Source organism: Macrobrachium nipponense, chromosome 1, assembly GCF_015104395.2.
Source record: "Macrobrachium nipponense isolate FS-2020 chromosome 1, ASM1510439v2, whole genome shotgun sequence".
Lineage (NCBI taxonomy): Eukaryota > Metazoa > Arthropoda > Malacostraca > Decapoda > Palaemonidae > Macrobrachium > Macrobrachium nipponense.
In genome coordinates, this window is record NC_087200.1 from 156,213,666 (window position 1) to 156,237,744 (window position 24,079).

General features: G+C 35.7%; 1 protein-coding gene across 1 annotated transcript in view; it reads left to right on the forward strand.

The window, feature by feature from the left end:
• Positions 1-24,079, forward strand: part of LOC135219776 (basement membrane-specific heparan sulfate proteoglycan core protein-like) — a gene marked incomplete in the record, with an annotated part of 1,285,796 nt that overhangs the window by 782,298 nt on the left and 479,419 nt on the right. Inside the window, 4 exon segments of the mRNA XM_064256828.1 lie at positions 8,470-8,610; positions 9,281-9,412; positions 9,723-9,993; positions 23,254-23,506. Of these exon segments, the coding sequence (XP_064112898.1) occupies positions 8,470-8,610; positions 9,281-9,412; positions 9,723-9,993; positions 23,254-23,506 (797 nt within the window).

The following is a 24,079-nucleotide window of genomic DNA, read 5'->3' on the forward strand; positions in this document are numbered from 1 at the left end:
AGTTAAGGGCCAAAAGCAAGCTGCAAAGAGCCTTAAGTAATGCCTGCAATACACCACATGAGGTGCACCGACGGCATTAGCCCCCACAGGGATTACCATTTTGTTGTGGACATCTTTTGAAGTAAGTTTAGTATGATTATGTTAGTATGTAATCCCTACTGTTTTTCCTTAAGCATGGTGTATCCAAAAGTTATAAATTATCTCATTAGATAAAGTTGCTTCCCCACGAAAAGCTAGAATCTATGAATAGTTTGAACCCCTATGAAAATGCTTAAACTGCCTTATATTGTTAGTTATTACCCAGGAAAATCCACTAAAAATGTTTATACTTGTTTTTTTAATAGTTTTATCACAAAAAGTGGATTGTATGATGAAATTTATATGAAAATACAGTAATTTGTGGATATTTATCATAGAAAAATATCACAAATAGGCAAATTTCCCATAAATAATGCCCATAGAGGAATTTGTGAGTCTATGAATCTGGAGTCTGCAAATACGGAGAGTTCAGTGCACTTTCATTCGAGTAACATGTCGACAAGTATTTTCCAGTGATATATACATGTAGCTGAAAAAAAGTTCCAGCTTCCCAAGTAACATGCATACAAAACTTGTCTCCTACAGGAACAGATTCTGGTGAGGTTTGCTCTCAGTGTGAGAGAATTTCATAGGGCTTTCATTTATCTTATTCAGTAATCTTGAAAATATTTTGGCACAAGCCTTTGCAAGAAAGGCAAATTTCAAAGGCCACTAAAGAACTTTGAAAAAAGAGGTGGCGATACTTTACCAGTCTGCACAGTACTCAGATGGTATTTTTTTCTTCTCCCATTTCTTCCTTAATTGCTTTGACTTTCAAATAAGATCTTATTTATTGATCATCAATTCTAGTCCATGATGGACATGATTGCTTCTGTTTTTACCTTTGTTTAGTTCTGATACTTTTTATTTTTCCTGTTTCTCATCTTTTATTTGTCTTTTGTTATTACCTGTTTTCAGCCGAGGTTCTAATACTCCCCTTCATGCCATCTCTTATCCAGATTTTAATGATTTCTAAAGTTTTCTCATCCTAGCAAGGTGGTTTTCTCTTGCTAGTAAGTGTTTACTGGCTTACTAACATGTGGATTGACTGTCTTATTCATCAGATCCTATGCCCCTGACAAGGATCATAATTCTAATTAGAGAGAATAATTCTTTGGCCACCATCATAATTCTAGTAAGAGTATGATCCTTAGGCCACTGTGAAGAGTTGTTTTGACAGACTCAGCCCATGGACGTTCCTTTTTTTAAGGGGGGTTGGGGATCCTTTTGTTAATTTTATCTTCCTAGAGGAGCCTATATGTGCTTATTTTTACCTCCAGTGGTAAGAGAAGCAAATGTATGGAAACAATTGTGTCTCTCAAACCTCATAATCTAATTTAGATGATCTTTCTCCTCTGAGTGAGTAGCACCACCCCATTTTTCTAGGTCATTAATAAGGCCAGAAAACTCTGTGCTCCCCCACTTACCTCATCTCTTCCTTTGTTTCCTTGCTGATGATGTTGGTATTATATCCTCAGCTTCACTGTACCTTACATTTTCTTAAATATTCTTGTTCCCCTGCCTTTTTTTATGCATGTGCATTCTTGGTTTCGACATTGCTGTAAATGTGTCTGGGTTTAAGTTCCCCTGGATTTTCAGTAGTCCTTTTGGCCTTCCATTGGGTTATAAGTGACCATAGTGAACTTAAACTTGCTCTGTAGGATATCACCAGTAGTATGGTATTCATCAGCTGAAATAAGTACAGTAGAGAAGGGGCAGGCTTGTCTACTGTGATGACAGTGACAGTGAGGCATGTAGGTCTATAGCAGCATCCTTTAAGCACTTGTTGATGGCGGCACTCCTAAAGTTTCACCTGATTTATGCTGGTTTTGCCAACATTTAGGTCTTGGATATTTTCAGATAATATGACTTTCCTTTGTTGCTTTTTAGAATGACCTTGATCTCTATCCTTTTAGCAATGCTCAGGGTACTGCAGGTAGCTGTATCAAACTTGCAATCAGACAACACAACCAGAATAGAAAAACCTGATTCATTTTTCTACAGGAAGTATGTGAGTTCCCAGTATAAGACTGACTAAAAAGCATGTAAAACTAATTGGATAAAGATTACCACTTAATAAGAAGGTAATACACAATAAAAACCTAATGAAAATCAATCCTAGACCTTTAATAGAAATTAAAGCTTTAGGTCATATAGTATTTGTGTTTCCATGATGACTTTTGTCCCCACTCCTGTATGACCAACCTTACTTTATATAGTACATGACTAACCAGAATAGTACTTAAATCTGCAAAAATTGTTGGAAGATGTGATAATGGTATTTGGCTAAAAATTTTGAGGAGTGGCTTTTAACAAAATTTACTGGCCAACCCTATAAAATATGAATTAATTATTTTTATTATGTACTATGATTGCAAGGCCTCCTCATCTTTCTAGTTTGAACATAACTTCCCTTTCTATTTTTTAGGACATATCTGTGCACTATTGCAGCCTTTGTTATTTTCTGTGAAGGTGTCTTAAGGAGAAATGATTCACTTTCTCGATAAACATTGATTGTAACTAAATGCAAAATAAAGTCCTAGTCTTTGGAAACCAACACTTTTTTTTCTGCATAAACTCAGTGAGATTTTAAGAAACACCCATAGTAGAAAAATGTAAATTATAAGAGTTGGAAAAGTTATTTAAGAAGTCTCATTTAGTAATAATACAAATAATATCATAAGTTTTGAAGTGCAGACAGCTACATTGAAATAATATAATGCAAAGATATAGGAGCATTTATGGTGGGGTAATTGGCTTGGAGTGAGGAGATGATTTGAGTGTGCTGAATTTTGATTGGTCAGGGAGGTTGCCAGGTTCTCTCGTTGCTGTACTCGATAACTTATGCCGAGATCCTCTGGGATATACTGGTGGGGTAGTCTGGAAACAAGAGGGGACATTGGTTGGTGTTTCTCCTGCTTATGTAACAGCCTACCTGCGTGAGATTGGTTACCCCCCCCCCCCCCCCCCCCCCCCCCCTACTCTCACTTGTCTGTCATTTACATTTGGCATCAAATAATTTTTTATATTTACTACAGTTCTAAAGAGTATTCAAATTTGTTCCCTATGCTTTTTTTTTAAGTGTGGTAAACCTCAAAAAACCATAGGGCGTGGCAGTCTAGTTTAGAATGTATGATATTTGTTACTCTGGTTGTTTCATCTCTCAGATTGTAGGTGAAATTTTGTGAATTAGCAAGAGAGTAGGTTTAAAGGTCTGGTGGTTGCCATTCCAACATATACCGTTGGGCTTGTAAATTTGTAAATAACATTATTCAAAGAGGTCTTGGGTCTTAGGTTATTCTTCATTTTTTTAATATAACAAGGATAACCTTTTTCATGTTCATGGTGCTCTTAGTTTGTCATTTATTATATCACTTTAGTAAACTTTTACATATTGATAAATAGTATTTGGCCTGTTGTCCCAATTTCCATGGCCAGGTCCCACTACATTATATGTATACCTGTCCATATACTCACCAGAACTATTAAGCTGAGGCCCAGGGTTGTTGGTGGTATATACCCACTGGGAGTCTAATGCACACACGTCCAGAAAGGGTAGGATACCATTGGTGCTTCCTTGAAAGGGGAAATGAAAGACAAAAGTACTCCTTGAAAGCCATGCATAGAGCTTCCACGTCCCCATCATTCTCCACTTACAGATGTGTTATCTTGTACTAATGGTATTGGGTGGAGCAGGGAATCCTTTTTGAAAACCTTTTAAGTCATATACATGTAGGTATTAGCAGATAATATTCCAAATGGCATCTCATTGAATGTTACCAAAGATACCCAAGACATCCAAAGAAGCTGTTATACTTGTACTAGAGGAGTTCTTGTAGGAAATGACCAGTGACTGGAGGCAGTACTGTTAGGGATATAAAGAGTTCACACTTAAGAGTTTGGTGATGTGTAGATGAGAATCGGGTTCTGGCTGATAATGGTTTGTAGAAGGTTTCCAGACGTGTGGGTTTTTGCTATGCCCAGTAGATATATTCTTTTTAAGTCATCTTGGGCAAGGAGGAACCTATGTGCACCCCCTGAGTCATTGGTTCTCTCTTCAGTCCTGTTAACATCTCACTGGCTTCAACAGGGATCTTGTTGGTTCACCAGAACTTTGCGTGCCAGCCAGGATTGGCCCAATTCTGCTGGTATTCATTTGTATGTGTACTAGGGTTAGTCTGCTTCTCTGGTTGCAATGATCTGTTTTTGTTTCAAACCCCTGATGGAATTCTTCATTTCTACATTTAGGATGGAGCTTCACCATTGAAAGGGCTGAAGGGATTTCTGCAACCTGACTGTCTTGGTCCTTTAGGGACTGGATGACAAGGAGGACTTCTACTTCTTTTCACTTGGCATATTCATTTGGCACTTTTTGGTGATATGTTTATTCAAGCAATTGTTTATGAGATCTTCTTTGGATGCTGATTTTTATTTGGTCAGATTGATGTATTTATTTTCCACCATGGAATCATACATTACCATTGAGTCTTAATGGGTTTCTTCAAGATAACCCTCTATTTCTTCAGTATTCCTTTTTTGCAGGCTCCAAATGGTGGCATTGGCTTCCAGGCAGGGTATGCCTTGGGAATTCAAAATGTCTCTTTGGCTGCAAAGTATCGAACTCCACTTTGATTTCAATTTTTCATGTTTTTCTCATCTAGTTGGTGAAGTAATAGGTTCCCATTCCACAAAGAAATGGCAGTCTTCCATGATTGGATTAGGGGGTCACTGTGTTGCCATCATGTTGATCAGTGGGACATCTGCTTCATTCTAAGGAACCAAAGAGTTATTTGTTCCAATCTTTTCACAGTTCCATCTTTTCAGATTATGTTGGGGGAACTCAGGAATATATGACTATGACCCCTTCCTCTCATTTTATTCTTAGATGTCACAAAGTGTAAAGTTTCTCCTTCCTATGGTATGTAAGATCTATGACATTTGCTGCTCCTCCTTGTGGATCTGTTTATAGTGTTGTTCAGCAAGTAATTTAGATATTTTGGACCCCTTTCCAACATTGAACAGTTTGGATTTATTATTTTTTAATTCCACTAAATTGAACCTTTGCTTCTTGGCAGACTCGCTAGAGACCTCTCATTATGGTCTAGTCTTCTTTTACAACTGCTTATCAGCATATTTCAATAACATTTGATGCCCTCCACCTTCAATTCCACAGATTACCAGGAGATAGACCTATTTGACATGGTTACTAGTTGCACCACTATTCACATCCTTAACAGAATGACTCTTATGAACTCATTAGAATGAAGGTCCTTTTCCAGTAATTTTGATGCAGAGAACATCATCACAAATCCCCATTTTTAGTAGGGTCTTGTCTATTCCAGTCTCATAGTCTTCCCATGAACCCTGGTATAGGCCTATCTTCCAAACTTTATTATTAAAATAGTCTGTCTTGTAATCTAGTGTCTGCCAAATATAACAACAAACATCATGGATAATTATCTCATACAACACATACTAAAACTTAAGTTTTGTGGATCACTCCTGATCCTCTTCCTTTTAGCTGCTGCATAGACTGATAGATACGAGTCATTTCTAAATCCATTAGTGCTCTGAAAAAGTTTATTTTGACAATGAGTGTAAACTACTACTGCCAGTTTTTGTTTGTCTTTCCTTTAATTCTCCAGTTTGTCTTCAATAACACTACGTTCTTGGATTGTTGAAGTTATTAAATTGGCTACTTATGCAGTGTAAAAGAACTTTACTCTTACTAAAGTTAGATTCATGGAGTTTGGAAGCTAGCTATTTCAGCACTATTTGATCTCTAGTTTGAGTTGAGGAAACCAAACAAGTGGTGAGTTGGAGACACCAGTCATCTTTCACTTTCTATCCTTAAAGATACACCTCACAAGTAAGTCTGTTTTCCCACACCATGTTATGGTCACTGGTACTGTAGTCATGGTATTTTCATCACTACCTCTTACTTCCTCATCTCCAGTTTGTACTTGTCTTTGTTTTATAAAATACCCGTATATATGCAACATGCTTCCCAGTTGTGTTTCCAGTTCTCAACTGCTGCCTTTTCCAGCTTTACAAATAACCAATCATTCGTCTTCTTGGCCAGGTCAGTCCTATCAGGCTTCCTGTTTTTAAGCCATAACCTTTGACTGCTGATGTAGATCAGTACCTTCTTATTGGATGTTGGCATTCCAGTTGGAGAGCTGTTGTTTGTTTGATATCATCCCAAAGCTGCTATTCACACTAGTCACTTCCTCCCTAATAGACATTTAATTACATAAGATAGTAGTTTGCTTGCTTTATAAATTGAATATATTATGAAAATAAATTTTGTATTTAACATATACAAATTATTGTGTAATACTAAATTTGCCTTCCCTCATCTCATGCTGTGTATCGAGATTTAGAGTCTCACTCATCCTGAGAAGTGATCATTTGCTATATTAAGAAGAAGTTTTTTAATTTTTTGCAAAGTGTTTAGTACTGCATATGGTTGCCTGCATACCCACGTTAAATGGGGAAAAAATACTGGCTATCAGAGGCAATTTTATTTTTATTTGTTTCTCTTGAGAAATACATTTTTATTCATAACCAACTACATATACAGTATATTTTGCCCTTTTTTTTGTGTATTCCTTTATGTGTATGTGTGAGTCCGTGTATTTATGGTTTACATTTTCCTTTGGGAATTTACTTATCACGCAGTTTGGTTGGAACAAAAATACATCTGATGCCTTCATATTTTTATGTTAAGAACGAGTATTTCATTTAGATATTTAATTCTAACGGGTTAAGAAAAACACGCTAAATGTGCTCCCGTATTGAGATCATCATTGCATTACTTGCAGTTGTTGATTGCTTCAGCTAAGGAGATATTTTTCTTGATACTCTGTATTTTAAAGCCATTTTGCTTTACTTTTTCCCATTATAAAGTATTTTATGAAGTTACTATTAAAGTACATGAGACTCTATGGCTGATCAAAACTAAATGTCTTGAATGATGTTATTTAAACTTGGACTAGCTTTAAATGTAATTTGATGTCTGTTTAATTCAACATTTTCTTTATTTTACACACAACTGTTTTATTTTCAAGTTAAATTAGGGAATCTTGAGTCTTTCTTTTTTCATGTAAATTGTTTGTTATTTATGGCAAACCAAAGAATTGTGTGCTATTTGAACCAAAACCTTACTAGTTTTCTGTAATTTTTTTTATGAATTGGAATTGTTTAACTTTTAAATTACTGTAAGTGATGATGTTATAGTGTTAGCCTTATTTTACTGTCATTCTGTAATTTTTTTATTTATTCTTGTAAACATGTAAGCCCATGTCTTGATTTTTGTCTTAAAAACCCTGTTACACTAATGTGATTGTATTTCTTGCACCATCTGATGGTTTTAAATGGTAAGTACCCTGCATAAGAGGGTTATGATACTGGAGCTGTTAAAAATAAGTAATCAGATTCCAGAGATATTTTATATTGCTTGAACAATAAAGATTGGGAAAGTTATTCTAGAGCATGTACAGTATTTTCTTTGTACTTCTATAAGTGAAGGATGGGCTATGGAGTATGATGTTTTGTTTGTAATTTATGATGTGAATTTTTACCTTTTCCTTTTCTGTGTTGTCTGTTATAGCTTTATTGTCAGGAACAACTTTGTTACAGAATAACAAGAAGAAAAGCTTATGATATGTCAAAGAGAAACTTAAAGATGTATGTATCTACTTTCAGTACAGAAGTACTGTAGTTAAAACTTATTTTTATCATATAGTTATAATGCTGTTACAGGGACCATGAGTTCTATATCAGATCAGTTAGCAATAGTATGTATTAAAGCAATATGTACTAATGTTTATAAGGAAATTGTTTTCTTATTAATATATAATGTCCCACTATCTATAAAACTCCAATTAAGAATAAAATATCTCTACCCTTGCATTTCTTGACATATTTTTTGATTAACTGTAGTTTTATTTGTATCAGTACTTGTCACATGCATCAATGAAAATTTTAGTCCAAGTGTTTGCCTGTTAAAGTGTAATGTCTAATCATGTATTCCCATAACTGAGCCACTTGCTACAAAATTTCAAACTGGGATAAATACTTAACCTGGCACTGATCAAAATTCACTGTGTACAAAGCTGCTTTTAGACTATTAGCTTTCGCCTTTTCAGAAGGTGAAAGGAACAAAATGAACTTAGTAACAAAATTTTGTTCCAAACAGTTTGGAATTGTTTCTGGATTACCAGGAAATGGTTGGAATGGGACTATTTATGATACCAAATGATCTGACTAATATAGTGGAGGGTATGGGCATTATTATGCTTTAGATTTGGAAACTTTCTAACAAAGGAAATAGATATAAGATTTGTCCTCTGCTGCATTGCATTTATAGGAAATATTTTTTTTCATTAGATGTCCGACCAACACCACCAACATTGCCACCAGTTTGCAGAACTAATGAAGCTACTTGCATGAATGGCCAGTGTATTCCTCGAACTAGTGTTTGCAATGGGGTCTTTGACTGTGATGATGCATCTGATGAAATGCGATGCAGTAAGTTATTTTTAGTCTTTGTTTGTGTAATTACTACATTCAAAGTACCAGAGAAAGCATTATATTTGCATTGGTAACATGGTTTTGAGTTGAAGGCAGAGGGAATTGTTCAGATTTTCATTAATTATTAAAAACTAAATTTATTAGGTACCAGATTTATTTGTGATTTGGCATACAGTGTGCTTGATATAATTTTCTTCATTGGGCCCACATTACCTTGGGTTTTTTAAAATCAGGCGTATTAAAAGTGTGATGTATGAATATTTATTGTTTGTCATTGTATTGATAAAGTAGTCACTAAATACATTTGTAATATTTTTAGATTTTATAGTATCAAGACTATGATTTTCACATATCTTTGTGTTCATCCTTTTCTGAAAATTTTTGCTATGCACATTCATTGACCCACTTGGTTTTGTATAAAAAAAATTGTAGGTAAAAGTGGTTCTACACAATTTTAGTTACATGTAGGTATCCAAACTTGCATTCCAGGTTACTTTGATGTAGAAAACTTAATGGAGCATTATTTTTAGATAAAAGTTTTACTATCATGAAAATATAAAAGGGAAGTATAAATGATTCTGTTGTTTTATGGGGTTTTTTCCCAGCACTGTCTGTTACTTGGAATGCATTCCCTTTGCTTATTCAAATACAAATTATGTTTTGACAGATCCTTTGGGTTGTGAACCAAATGAGTATCAGTGTGATAATAAACGATGTGTCCTGAAAACTTGGATGTGTGACTCTGATGATGACTGTGGTGATGGGTCAGATGAACGTAACTGCGTCACCAATCCTCCTGGTAATTATTTTTCTTATTTATTTTACAAAGTCAACATTCATGGGACAATTTTGTATGACCTGTAAAATTGGAGTAAAGTCTGTTTTCATGACTTGCAGCATAACTTGAGTTTCTACCATCAATGAGTTTTTACTGTTTGTTTATTATTAGGAGTTTATTATACTGTAGTTGTTTCACTGTTCGTACGTACTACATTTCTATCCAGGTTCAGCCTCCTTATTCAGTGAGTATACTTGCCATATTAGTGATCTTATTCATAATTCATCATAGTTGGGTTGTTTCACATTATTAATACTGCCTTTCTATTCAGGTTCACCATGTTTATTCAATGAGTTTACTTGCCACATTGGTAATCAGTGCATTCCAAAGTCGTTCCATTGTGATAACGAAGTTGACTGTCAGGACGATTCAGATGAGACAGGTTGTAGTAAACCACTTATTATCACACCGCCACCTCGTAATTTGATGGTCCAGGCTGGAGAGACATTTGTCATAAATTGTACTGCTATAGGTGTACCTCAACCCACTGTCATTTGGCGTCTTAACTGGGGTCATGTTCCTGACAAATGCAGAATGACTAGGTGAGCATAAAAACAGGTCCTTTGGATTTTATTTGATAGATTTTATATTACTGGCAAAAATCTTTGATATTATAATTTCTTACTTTGATCATTTTTCATATAGTAGAATATTAATAATAACCATATTCTACAATTTATCCTTTATATTTTTATCTTTTATATGTGGTACCTCTTTGGACATATGTTTGATGCTTCTTTGGAATTCTTATAATACTTCAGGAGAATTACCTATATTTTCCTATAATTGCGAAATGCTACAGAATGACCTCACAAATCCAATGTATATATTTTTGGGGAAACTTTGATTAGCTAAAATGCCATATTAGCCAAAGATTAAAAGCATTTTTATGAATGCCCTTATTTTTGGATGTCTACTAGTGGGTTTAATTGGAGCATTCTTATCATGGTTATTCATCAATGTTCCCATTCTTTAAGTATTCGAGTTTGCGAAAAAGCAATCAGTGAATGTTCCTATGTTGGGTATCCACAATTGACCAAAGCATTGGATGAATGGCCCTGCATAGAAGCATTATTAAAATTGTTCCTCCTTAGAAAGCCAACAAATGGTTTTAATAATACAACTTCCCAGTAATTATATAGCTAAGAGTTTCACTTGCCAGCGGAGTGTCTCAGTGGTGTGATCTGTATGATCTTGGCCTGCCACCTCGTTGGTTGTGAGTTTTATTTTTGGCCATTCCATTGAGGAGCGAGAGATGTGTATTTCTGGTGAAAGAAGTTCACTCTTGACGTGGTTTGGAAGTCATGTAAAGCCGTTAGTCCCGTTGTTGAATAACCACTTGTTCCATGCAACAAAAATGCGCCATACAAACAAACAACAATATATCATTATCGGGCAAGTATAAATCAAATTTATTTTTATCATAAAAATGTCATTTTTTATTATATAACTTACCCAGTAATTATATAGCTGATTTCCACATTGCGGGAAGGAGGTAAGCATGGATAATTCTACCTCAGCTTCTTCAAAAAGATATACGTAGATCGAGAATAATAAAACTTTCCAACATTTATTAGAATTATATAATTATTGGGTAAATATAATTAAAATCTTATTTTTATCATAAAAAATTTCATTTTTAGTTATATAACTTCCCCAGTAATTTTAAAACTGATTTCCACTTTGCGGGAAAGAGGGAAGCATGGATAATTCCACCTCAGCTTCTTCAAAAAGATATAGACCGAGAATAGAAAAAACTTTCCAACATCAACTAAAATGTTTGTTGATTCCTTACCTGATAAGAGAGTTGTAACAGAAAAATACTGCCTCTGGTTGCATTAATTTTTTATTTGTTTTAGGTAGGTAACAGTGCCCCACCTGCTTTCGAAGGAAGAGAGAGGAACAACTCTGCAAAGAGCTAAGTTTGTTTCTGCTGGCTGATGGCTGTGGTATTCGGTTACAGCTATTTCTGAAATTTTTTGGACTTTACTTTTGCATCATCACAATTGGTGAAGTTCTCTGCTCTTGTATTAGCCGTCTTGGCCAATCATTTAGATGGTGTATTATGGTGTTAGGTTCTTTGGTTAATTTTGCATAAAGAACTAGTTTTTGCTTTTTTGTTTACTCCTTGGGTGACCGTCAGGTCTTAGCGTTATCTACAATGTTGGACACAGGTTCTGCTAGCTTTAGATATTGTGTTAAAGGTTGCAAGACTAGGCTAACCAAGGAATTTTTATGTACTGATTGTAGAGGGGAGATATGTTCATTTGATATTAGATGTAATGAATGTTTTGATTGGGACGAAAGGTAGTATAAGAATTTGGAGTCTTATTTAAAGAAATTAGAAAGAGATAGGACGAGAAAAGCTTTTCTTAGGGCTAATTCAAAACCAGCTAGCCAGGGGTCTTCTGAAATGAAATTTGGATCTGAGTATTCCTGCTATATCTTTAGCTCCTACTTGTCTTGCCATGCCACTTTCTCTAGTTGCAGGCTCCCAGACTTCCAATCCCAACCCAATCACCAGTCTGGAAGAAAAGATTGATAAGTGTTTTGCTCTGTTAGTACAGACTATGGAGCAGTTTGGTGCATCTGTGAACGTCCTAATGGACAATGCGAAGAGTGATAGTGTTGTGTCAATGGAGGAGGTGGTTGTTCAACCCATCAACTCTCCTAGGCAAAAGTCACTGCCATACTCCCCAGTGCAGGGGAGGAGTCAAACTGGTAGCCCAAGGGAGGTCAGTAGAACTCATTCAAGACCGTCTCTTCATAGTCCCTAAGTCATCAGGGGGCTGGAGGCCTGTCCTGGATGTCAGCGCCCTGAATGCCTTCGTTGTAAAGATGAAGTTCAGGATGGAAACAAACCAAACAGTCCTTTTGTCCATTCGTCCGGGAGATTGGATCATGTCCATAGAGCTTCAGGATGGGAACATTCTATGTTCCCATACACCCCAAGTCAAGGAAATATCTCAGGCTTGTGTTTGAAGGGAAGATTTTCCAATTTGGCACCCTTTGCTTCAGACTGATGATGGCACCTCAAGTGTTAGCCAGGGTAATGGCTCCCATAGCAAAGTGGCTCCATCTTCAGGGAATAAGAATTTCCTTGTATTTAGATGACTGGCTCCTAAGGGCCCATTCAGAGAGTCAGTGTGCAGATGCCCTCAAGAAAAGACTCACTTTAGTCCAGGATTTAGGAATCCTTGTAAACTCCCAAAAATCACAGTCAATTCCCACTAAGGAGATTCAATATTTGGGAATGACTTTTCTCAGAGTTTTGGGGTTTTCCGACCCAGAAAAGGGTAGATTCATGTCTTAAAAGATTCAAGCAGTTCTGGCCTTAAACAAGTGCCCGGTCAACAATTGGATGAGTCTGCTGGGGTTTCTTTTCTTGATGAAACAGTTTGTGTCGCTAGGCAGACTGCATCTCAGACCCCTGCAGTTCTTTCTGAAAGTGAGCTGGAAGAGGAAGGAGCTTCCAGACTAGCATGTTCTTCCTGTAATGCCAGAAATAAAAGAGGACTTTTTTTTTGGTGGAATTCAGAGAAGAGACTGTCAGAAGGCAAGTCTCTTTTACAGCTGAACCCCGACCTGAACTTTACAGACGCGTCGGACTTGGGATGGGGAGCAATTTAAGAGAAGAGCGAAGTCTTGGGAGTTTGGTCGCTAGAACAAAGATATCTGCATATAAATGTGAAGGAGCTAAAGGCCTTCAGTCTTTTCGCATCAGAAGTAAAAAACAAAATGATAGCAGTCTACGCGGACAACACGACTGCTCTCTCGTACATCAAGAAGCAAGGAGGGACCTGGTCTTTCTCTCTTTATGAAGCGGCAAGAGATCTCCTTTGGGCAAAATGAAACAATACACGTTTAGTCACCAGGTTCATCCAGGGGAAGCTAAATGTTTTGGGCGGACAAGTTAAGTCATCGGAAACAGGTCCTGCCGACAGAATGGATGCTGGATGCTCTGGTCTGCCTAAACCTTCAGAGATTGTGGGGAACACTGACATTAGACTTGTTTGCCACATCTCGAAACCATCGTCTCCATCTGTTTTGTTCTACAGTTCCAGACCCACAGGCATGGGCTTTTCTTCTGGACTGTGTTGGACAAGGAACTGTATGCTTTCCCTCCGTTCACCTTGATAAGACATGTACTGAACAAGTTCCTTATACACATGACATTGAGGTGTTGTATGAAGACTGCAGTACCCTGGGTCCATTTTTTGTGGCTGGTGTGGTGTTGGGAAAGGAAGTGTAGGGAACAACCCTTCCTAAATTCATTTTTCTCCTTTGCGTAAGTGTGTGATGTTTTTTATGGGAAGCTTGGAGGTACAAAGTGCCTGGAGTGTCCTTTAATCTTTTGATAGGCTGGTGCTAGATATTTAGTTATTGTTTTTGGTAATAGGTCACGATTTTATCTTGTGATATGTTGGTACTGAGCCCTGGGCAGGGACAATTATTTTGATCCTTTGTTAGCCATCGGAATTGTCCTTCACTACAAAGGTCTCACTAAAGTAATAGGTGCTGCATGGCTGAACCGCTGCTCCATTACATGATAAGATGAGTGGCTACCAGAGGCAGTATTTTCCTGCTACAACTCTCTTATCAGGCAAGGAATCAACAAACATTTTAATTAATGTTGGCCAAGTTTTTTCTATTCTCGATCTATATCTTTTTAAAGAAGTTGAGGTAGAATTATACATGCTTCCCTCCTTCCCACGATGTGGAAATCAGCTATATAATTACTGGAGAAGTTATGCAATTAAAACTGACATTTTTTATGAAAATAAGGTTTTAATCATTCTTACCCAGTAATTATATAACTGAAGCCCACCCTTCATCCCCTAGCATGGATTTCTTTTTGTGAGAATAAACAAATGAGCCCTTTGTTGAGTTGTTCCTCTTTCTTGCTCTGAAAGTGGGCTGGGCACTGTTACCTAGCCAAAAAAAATAGAAAATAACTGCCGGCGAGTGAAATTCTTAGCTATATATAATTAGTGGATAAGTATAATTAAAACCTTATTTTATTGTAAAATTGTCATTTTTGCACAGAACCATTCTTTTTCTTTCTTGTCCTCTGGATGTGAACAAGAGAGGTTTTAAAGATAAACATTCATATAAATGGATCCAGAGAAATGAGGGCTCCGTTTAATGATTATAGACCTCTGGTTCATCAGCATGCTGGGGCTCTATGGATTATTAACCACAAGCACCTTCTTGAGGTGATCAACTAGTGTTTTTGGGGGTCATTAAGCTCTCAAACTGTTTACCTTTAAACTCAGGGATTTTTGTTGTAAGTGGAGCCATAGATTAGAATCTTGAGGTTATATATACAGGCAGACCCCAATTATCGGCGCTTTATGATAAGCGAAAATTTTTTGTGCTTGTCAGCACCTGTAACCAGTTAATGGTGCTTCTGTTAGGTATGTAAAGGCACCAGTACTCTATTATTGGCGCTGATAACTAGAAATTGGTGTATTTTGAAGCGTTAGACAAGACCCATAAAACCGAATCATCAATAACCAAGTCCACAGATAACTAGGGACTGCCTGTATATATGAACAGGCAGTCCCTGGTAGTCGGCAGACTCTGTTATCAGCAGACTTGGTTTATGGCGATCTGGTTTTATGGTATGTGTTTAGCACCATAAAATCGGTGATTTGTGGTGCCATAACAGGCCAAGTTTCAGTTATCGGCGTTATAAGGTGCCGATAATAGAGTTCTGGCACTGTAATATACCTAACAGAGGTGCTATTGACCCATTATCCGTGCCATTAAGTGAGACTTGGCACCATAATTGCCATAAATCACTGAGTTTTGGTTAATGGCAGTTTTTGCTTATCAGCACTCTGTCATTCTTACAACAAGGTGCAGTGTTGGATACTCTTGAATTGATGTAATTATGAAATTGTTTACAGCTAGTTGTCAACTTACGACCTATGCAAGTTATGAATAATTGGATTACGACCACCCACGAGTATGACAGTTTTTCCCCAGCTCCCATCTCTCCACACGTAAAGCTCACTTTATGAGCTACTAATGACTATTATCGTGCATCGGCAACAAGAATATAACTTATGCCCTCAAACACAACTGTAGATAAAATTGAGAGAATCATTTTAATCAAAACTTCAGGTCTTGAAAGAACACATTTTACTGTTGTTTTCACACCAATAGATGATAGGTAACATAACAGTAAAGCTCGTACTACAATGAAATCAAGTTAAAATAGCGGACGGAATCACGTAATATTTTTACACAATATACATGCCCACAACACAATCTGTTAACGAAAAAAATCATTTGGTTCACAAGACTTATTAAATTAATTTTCAACTTAAAAACATGTCGTATAATGACAAATTACTTTGTCTCATATCAGTAAAGTATCCAGATATTTTATGCTAACTAGAAGCAAGGCAATTTGCTCTGAATTGAGTTAAATATGGTGAAATAAACTGAAACATTGACTGCTTTGTTAGTATTATATGATACAATAATATGAGAATACACACAATATTATTGGATACATAATATACAACTTTTTAAAAGATGCATATTCATTGTGTTTTTATTTCATAAATATACATAGCCAACAACAGCCTGACATCGCTCAATTATGCCGATGTTGGTCCAAATCTGATTCCTGTTTCGTGACTCAATTTTTTTTCTACTGATATATCATAGTCAGAATGCATTGAACCTCCAGAATTGGTTATATTAATGAATTACTAAATTATATCGTATATGTAGTATACAGTATACTGTAGGCTAGGCTACTGTATTCACATGTATACGATATACAGTGGTCTCCCCGTATTCGCGGGGGATGTGTACCAGAACCCCCGTGAATAGTTAGAGCCCACAAATAGTTGGAACTTTTAAAAATGCTTAAAACCTCCAATTATGTTAGTTAAAACTCAAGAAAAACCCACTAAAAATTTTTATACCTGGTTTTTTTAATAGTTTTATCACAAAAAGTGCATTTTATGATGAAATTGATAAAAAAAACCAGGAATTTGTGGATATTTCTCATAGAAAAATACTGTAAATAGGTGAATTTTTCACAAATAATGTGGGGAAATGTTCCAGAGAGAAATCCGCGAATGTGTGAGTCCGCAAATACAGGGGTCCGCTGTATGTACCATGATATCATCATCATCATATACACAAGGCTAACTTGTTAGCTAATGTTATTAAATTTCTCTTTGTACTGAATTATCATAAGCCAATGTGCATTGAACCTAGAGAATTAGCTGACATTAATAATTATTATGCCATATATGTATAAAGTATACTGTGTAGTGTAGGCTAGACTACCCTGTATGTAAAGGTGGTACTGATTACCCTACAGTAGGCTAGGCTAGTATAATATTCTTACAGTAAATTAGCATGGGCCTACTTAAGTCCAAATCATCTTACAACCGGTTGGTTGTAACCAATTGCGGTCGTAAGTCGACAACTAGCATACTTCCACACCCTTTTCACTTAATGTGTGTCTCACATAGTCTATTTCACTACCAAGGAAAGTGCACTTTTTTAATGTAAATTTTGGTTATGCTTTCTTCAATCTCTTTAGGTATTCTCTAACTAGTTTTATGTGTTCTTCAATCATCTTATGGAAGGTTTACAGCTTATATTTTCTCCTCCAGGATGAAATGTTTATGGAAGGTTTATAGCTTCTATTTTAGTGTACTTCTTTGCCTAGTAAATCACGTTGAATTTTATCCATTAATCTCACAAATGTTATGGGGCTTGATTGTAGACCAAATGGCATTCTTACATATTGTAACAGATGTGTTGTGTAAAGTATTTCATGGATCCAATTGATGTGATAAGATCTCTCATGGATGGCATTGGATAAGGATGATTTTTCTGTTATCTTATTCAATTTTCTAAAATTAACCACAACAGTAGGCTTCATCCTTTTTAGGAACCAACAAAAATGGAAAAGACCACAGGGATTTTGATGGTTATTGTTCCATGCATAACTATTTTTTGTACTTCCTTTTCAATGATCTCCTTCTGAGAATGTGCTACTCTAAAATGTGAGTTATCTTATCTGTATTACCAGTTGTATCTCCATCTATGGTAAATGTTTCCTTATATTCACTCAGTAAATCTATGAGTTTCTTTCTAGCAATGTTTTTTTTTTTAATATACTTCAACTGAGTCTGTATCTTAGCTCTTCTTAGTTCCTTATCACGAGCTAAATTTTAATTTTATTTATTGATTGGCACTACCATTTCCTTCTATACAACTCGAATAGGTGGTGTATACTTCTGTTAGACCTATTTATATATGCTTTGTGATATATACTTCTGTTAGACCTATTTATATATTCCTTGTGATAACTTAATCTTTCCTCCTCAATTATTTATAAGATGTAAAGCTATTTTACCCTGTCTAACATTATGTTGACTGAAGAATAATGCCTTCTGTAATGGTAAGAATTTTCTTCCACTCAAAAATTGGATTGACTGTACATTCTAACCAAGTCCTTTTTCCTGGTTTAAGTCTTAAAACTCTGTCTAATTTCAACTAAGTTTCTTGGTTAGATTCTAAGTTATCACTAATTTGTTGAGAACTTATGCTCATACTTGATATCTTTCCTCTGTATTATTTTATTTTAGAATGCTTTACAGCAAAAAGTTTTTCTGGGCCTGTTTTCTTCTAATTATTTTGTATACAGGTATCCTAGAAGTCTCATGACACCTTTTAAGGGGGCCGGCCGGAACCCTTATATATGGGGGTATAGGGCAAAAAATGCAGTCATGAAGAAATTCATGGAGCTTCATATGGCAATTGAGAATACGTATACGAAATATTTCGTCAAAATTCCTCTTACTTTCGTAGTTACAGGGTAATGAGTTAACGCAACTCAATAAGCCTAAAACATTGATCCGTACAAGAAAATGCAATATTTCCCTTATTATCGTAAATTTTGATAATTATTGTCAAAGAAATTGGGAGAAATGGCATCTGTTGACATTCCCCGAGTTGAGAAGGGAGACTTCAGTTCAGTCAGCTACCAAGTCCAAGTTCAGTGAGAGCACAAACGTCAAGTAGTCTACACGTTCGAGTTTTACCTGTGACATTCGCTTGCTTTTATGTATGTTTATGTATGTTTTGGCAAGAATTTCATCATGCCAATGAGGAAAAGACAAGGAAAACATCTCGCTAACATACAGACGAAGAAAAATCGCTCAAGTATTATTACAGAATATCATAATATACGCGTAGTTAGTGAAGAGAGAGGGGAGGGTTGTGTAGAAACGTCCCCATCTTGCCTGACAGCACACGTCACACTGTGCCCAAGGCTACGATCTTTGAGCAAAGAGATCTTCATTTATGATAAATAACATAGTTTTGGTTTTTTAATACCCAAAATGGAAAAATTCATAATAATCATGATTTATTAAATTGCCTTTGTAAAAAGAGAGTACACCTTCGAGTTTCACCTCTGACATTCTCTTGCATTTACGTTTGTTTATCTTTGTTTCGGCAAGAATTCATCATGCCAAAGAGGAAAATACAAGGAAAACATCTAGCTAACATACAGGAGAAGAAAATTCACCGTTATAAGCCGAGTTAGTGAAGGGGAGAGAGAGAGTTGCGTAGGAAGGAGTGCCCCATCTTCCCTCAAGCAGTGCCCCAGGCTACGATATATGAGCAAAGGGATCATCATTTATGATTAAATTATGATAAATAAAATAGTTTTGGTTTATTAATACACAAAAAAGAAATATACATTCTTAATAATCATTATTTATTAACATTGTCTTTATAGAAATACGAAGGAAAACTTTGAACGCCCGTATCTCAAAACTATACTTATTGACCTTCAAAATCTATCTTCTCACTTAGTTTTAAAGCTATAACATTGGAATTTGGTATATAACTCAGGAAGACATTATAGAAGTTTCGTCTTTTTTTTTTATAAATTTTTTTCTCCTGATTTATAGGGTTTATTTTTTTACCATATTGAAAAATTCATATCTAGCAAAAAAATGACTTAGAAAAAAAAAAACTCCTCATTCGATTGGAGTTCTACATCAGGTCTATAACGTATATGGTAGTAATCCTAGGTCTTAATATTAAATATCAAGGGAGGAGATAGAATTTGAAAAATGGTTATATTTGGGATAAATCACCCTGGCGTCACAAAACCGAAGGTCAGAGGCGAAAATCATATGCGGTTTGAAGATGTCCCAAGTCACCTTATTAAGTGGTATGAATATCAAACGCCTGTCCTTAAAAAATGGCATTAGCCGGCCGGCCCCCTTAATCACTAATTGCTATCCAGGAGCACCAGTAGAGATCCTCTCTCTAGCTGTAGTTGAATAACCAATTAGCAAATGTGCAAACCCTTTTAGTATGTCTCTTACCATGAGAACATTCGACTTAAGTGAAATTCTTCTTAGCTTAAAAGGGAAATCAATTAGTCATACTATTTTGATTCCATTGTTGTGAACGTCTGTGGTTCTATAGTCTACCTGGGTCCAAATCAAATTGAGAAAAATATGCCTGATATACCTTTTCAAAGATTATATTTTTGGGACTGCCTGTATCAATGAATAGTGTAGTTATAGACCAGTATTTTTTTTTTACAGCTATAGGCTTCTGTAGACCAATAAATGTGGGAAATACTGGTCTATGATTATATTTATCTCCTATAGTATTGACTTTGCTAACAGTCATGACTTGGCTTGAATTTGGCATTCCAGTCTGCCTCTTATTATGAAAGGAAGTCCATGATGCTGATGGTATGAAAATTTACTGATATTACCTGATATTATCTGACCAGGTTAGAACGTTACAATTACAGTTTGGTTACCATTTTGATGCCTATTTGGACTTTGGTCCCTGTTGGGTTATTATTATTAATAGGGGTTAGTTTTTCCAGACCTCTGAGTCTCCTAGTTTGTGGATACTGACTACGATTTCTACCTCATGACTAAGATCTATATCTAGGTGTAGAAGCAGGCCTATTTTTACAATCTTGAGCACTATGTCTTTTTCTCTTATGGATAGACACTTCAGATGAGTTACTTGAATTCCTATGCTGCTTTCTAACGAGTAGCATAGGTCTCCTACACCACTAGAACTGATGAGTACAGGCATTCCCTGATTATTGGTGGAGGTTCCATTCTCTACAGGGTGCTGATGAGGGAAAACTCCCATTAACCGAAACTCAGTGATTTATGGCACTTATGGCGCCAAATTTTGGTTAATGACACCAATAACTGGTTAATGGCACCTATGTTAGGTATGTTGTGGTGCCATAACTCTATTATTGGCACCTTATGGCACAGATAACTGAAACTTGGCCTGTTTTGGCACCATAAATCGCTGATTATATGGTGCTAGACAAGCGCCATAAAATTGGATCGCCATTAACTGAGTCCACCAATAACCAGAGACTGCCTGTGTGTCCCTCTCTATCTTGCCTTATAGTGACTAAAGGCCTGTATTGAGTGTTCCCTTGAGGATTCCTATTTAAGATTTTTCTGACTTCCTGTTCAGGATCAGCTACTTCATCCTGTCTCCCATTTGCAGTTCATCCTTTCAATGGCCTCTGCTGGTAAACTTCCCAACAGTAAGGATAATCTAATCAGTTTGTGGCACTTTTCAATTGCTGTTACCCAATCATGTGCTCATGTCTTAAATGACTCCATTCAATTAAATGGTTATATAACTGAGGACCCATCATTAGGTAGTTTCTTTTGTTTACTTTCCAAACTTGAACTATCTTTATGAGGTTGACAAGTCTGTTTTGCCTATGGTGGAATGCATTCTCATTAAATATTTCCTTAATTCTTCCCAATTCTTAATTCTATAATAGGCATGAGAGAGTATGTAACACCTTATGTCTGGTCAACAGATCAAGGAAACTTTTGGCTTCATTTAATTTCTATTTGTCGGTTCCTGCTATGCTGTTTATTTCTGTCTACTTGTAAGAGCCGCTTCTTCAAATTACAAGCTTCATATTCTCATTTCTACCTCAAAATTTAATTGTGGTTATTTGTGTGTATACTATGAATAGCTGTAGCTGATGTACCAGGTAAAAATAACTGCATAAGTGTAGCCATATTCAATTTTTTTGTTTGGCTTCTTGTGAGAACTGTGTTGTGCCTTTTCGATTTTTGTTAGCTTTTCCCTGGGCATTGACTAATTAATGGCATTTTAGTTAATACTAACTATCAGTTTTTAATAACAAAATATAACTCTTAATCACAAACCCTAACAACTCTTCCACAGAACACATCAGATTAAGAATTATGAAAAAAGTAAAATCAAAACTCAAAAAAGAAAATTTCTTAAAATACTAAACACTTTAATCAAGAGTATTTAGAAAATAAAGTAAAATAACTCGTTTAATTTCAATTATAAAATAAAATAGAGTAAAATAAAAAATAAAAAATTACGATGAGATACGAGTTAGTAATACCATCAAATAATATAAGTAAACTAGTTAGCACAGATTAGTAATGAAAAAGAAAAAAAATTCCAGATTTAATTTTGTCTATTTAATTTAAGTGTAGGGTTGTGCCTCAAATGAAATATATGGTGTGAGTGTCATATCAAATCAGTTTTAGCATTTCAACCTTTTAAGAATTCTGTTTATGTGCTATGTGCTTTACCAAGATATCTTTTCCTTACTTTTTGCCATTGCAGATTGAATGTGCTTTTGAGTTTTATGTATTTCACTCACTGTGTAGTCTTCTTATTATTGACTTTCCTTTCTTGTCTACGTGGTGGGAGATGACATCGTGGAGTCTCTTTCTCTCTCACTCTTTTGCAGAGTGGTAGGTGTTATGACGGGGCAGAATTTATTCATTGGGAAACTGATGATTTCTTCTCTTCTTAAATAGTTTGTTGGTTTTTTCTTATCTGCACATCCCGCTTTAATATCTTCTTTCTCTTGTAATCTGTATCTGTCTGTCATTACTTTCTATCCCAGAAGCTTAATTTTTTTATGTGTCAACATTTTGTATCCCATTGCTGTGCCATCTCTTGAATCAGTTCTTTTTGTAAACCGATTCTAAGGTAGGTGTGTTAAGGATTGCAATATTAGTGTGGACGTTTATTGTTCAAGGAGCATGTCAACAAACAAAGTTAGTTTACTGAAGGATAGATTTGTAGGTTTCAGGTTCTTGACTGAAAACAACATCTTAGGGTTTTCTCTTTATTTTCATACACGAGAATATTTTATCTGTTGATATTTCTCTCTCTCTCTCTCTCTCTCTCTCTCTCTCTCTCTCTCTCTCTCTCTCTCTCTCTCTCTCCATACACATGTAAAATATAATAAAAAATCGTAAGTGTAACAAACATGAAACAAGCTCTATCAAGTCAGATGTCTACCTAGCCGTAGGTGAAGGCTTAAGTTAAAAGAAATGTTTGCAGTTCACTTCCTGATAGATTGGGGAGTTAAGTAAACTTTTGCAGGTATGCTAGGTGCCTGCCTGGTAAGAACCTCGAGTACACAGTACCTACTTTTTCAGATGACTTACTTATGCCCTGGACTCATACTTGAAAGACTGGGTTTTCCTCCCAATGTGAGCCAGAAATATATATAAATCAGTACAGCTTACAATGTAAGGCACACCTTCGTCAGTATTCCTTACAGGATGCAAGCTATATAAAGTGCTATTTTAGCAGTACGTACAGTATTACTTCACATGTAAACTACAGTTGGTTAATATGTTAAATTTTTATGATTCTGTAAGACTAGCAAGAAATTTTTGTAATTAAATTATAGAATGCATATCTTTGTTGCTCAAGTTGAATTATATTCTTTTCAACAGTGTTGATGGAGTTGGTGTGTTGACTTGCCCAAGTGCTCAACCTACTGATCAAGGAGCATATTCCTGTGAAGCCCTTAATAGTCGTGGATCAGTCTTTGCTACCCCAGATTGTATTGTCCAGGTTAAAGGTGGATCATCAGTATGCCAGACTCCTTATTTCAATGCCTTGGCACAAACTCAACAGGATTGCCTTAAATGTTTTTGCTTTGGAGCGACAGATGAGTGTTATTCTGCAGACCGATATATCACTCAGGTATTGTACCATATTTCATTGAAGTTTTCTTTAGTTAAATTTTATAGGAATTTTTTTAGTTTAGATATTTGTTGCTTCAGTTAAGGAATATTTACTAATAGAGTTGGAATCAGCTTCAGATAGATTTTTCTAGATGAGCTAACTTTAGCTTTATATTTACAATGAACAAAAGGGAAGTTTGTATTACCCAGTTTCAGTTCATTTAGTCAAAAAGGGCATACAGGAGACTTGAGTATTTCATGCTGCACTGTCAATTGAAATTTTTTTAACAAATTCGGTTATCTAGGAACCTAGATCAGGATTGATGGATGTCAGACTGTGAAGCCTGTGATATTTTAAATTACCTAAAAGTAATATTCCAGAACATCTGAAGTTTCACTGTAATAGAAGTTTTAGGATTTGGTGTAATTTATCAGTACGTAGTTGTATCATGGCTTGATATTTTGTGTGAACTATTTTTCAACATTCAAATTTTTCATCTTCAGTTGTTTTATATTAATGCTGATACATATTATTTTTTACTTCAGATACTAAAATAACCTATTGAGAATTACATCAGAATATAGAAAAGAT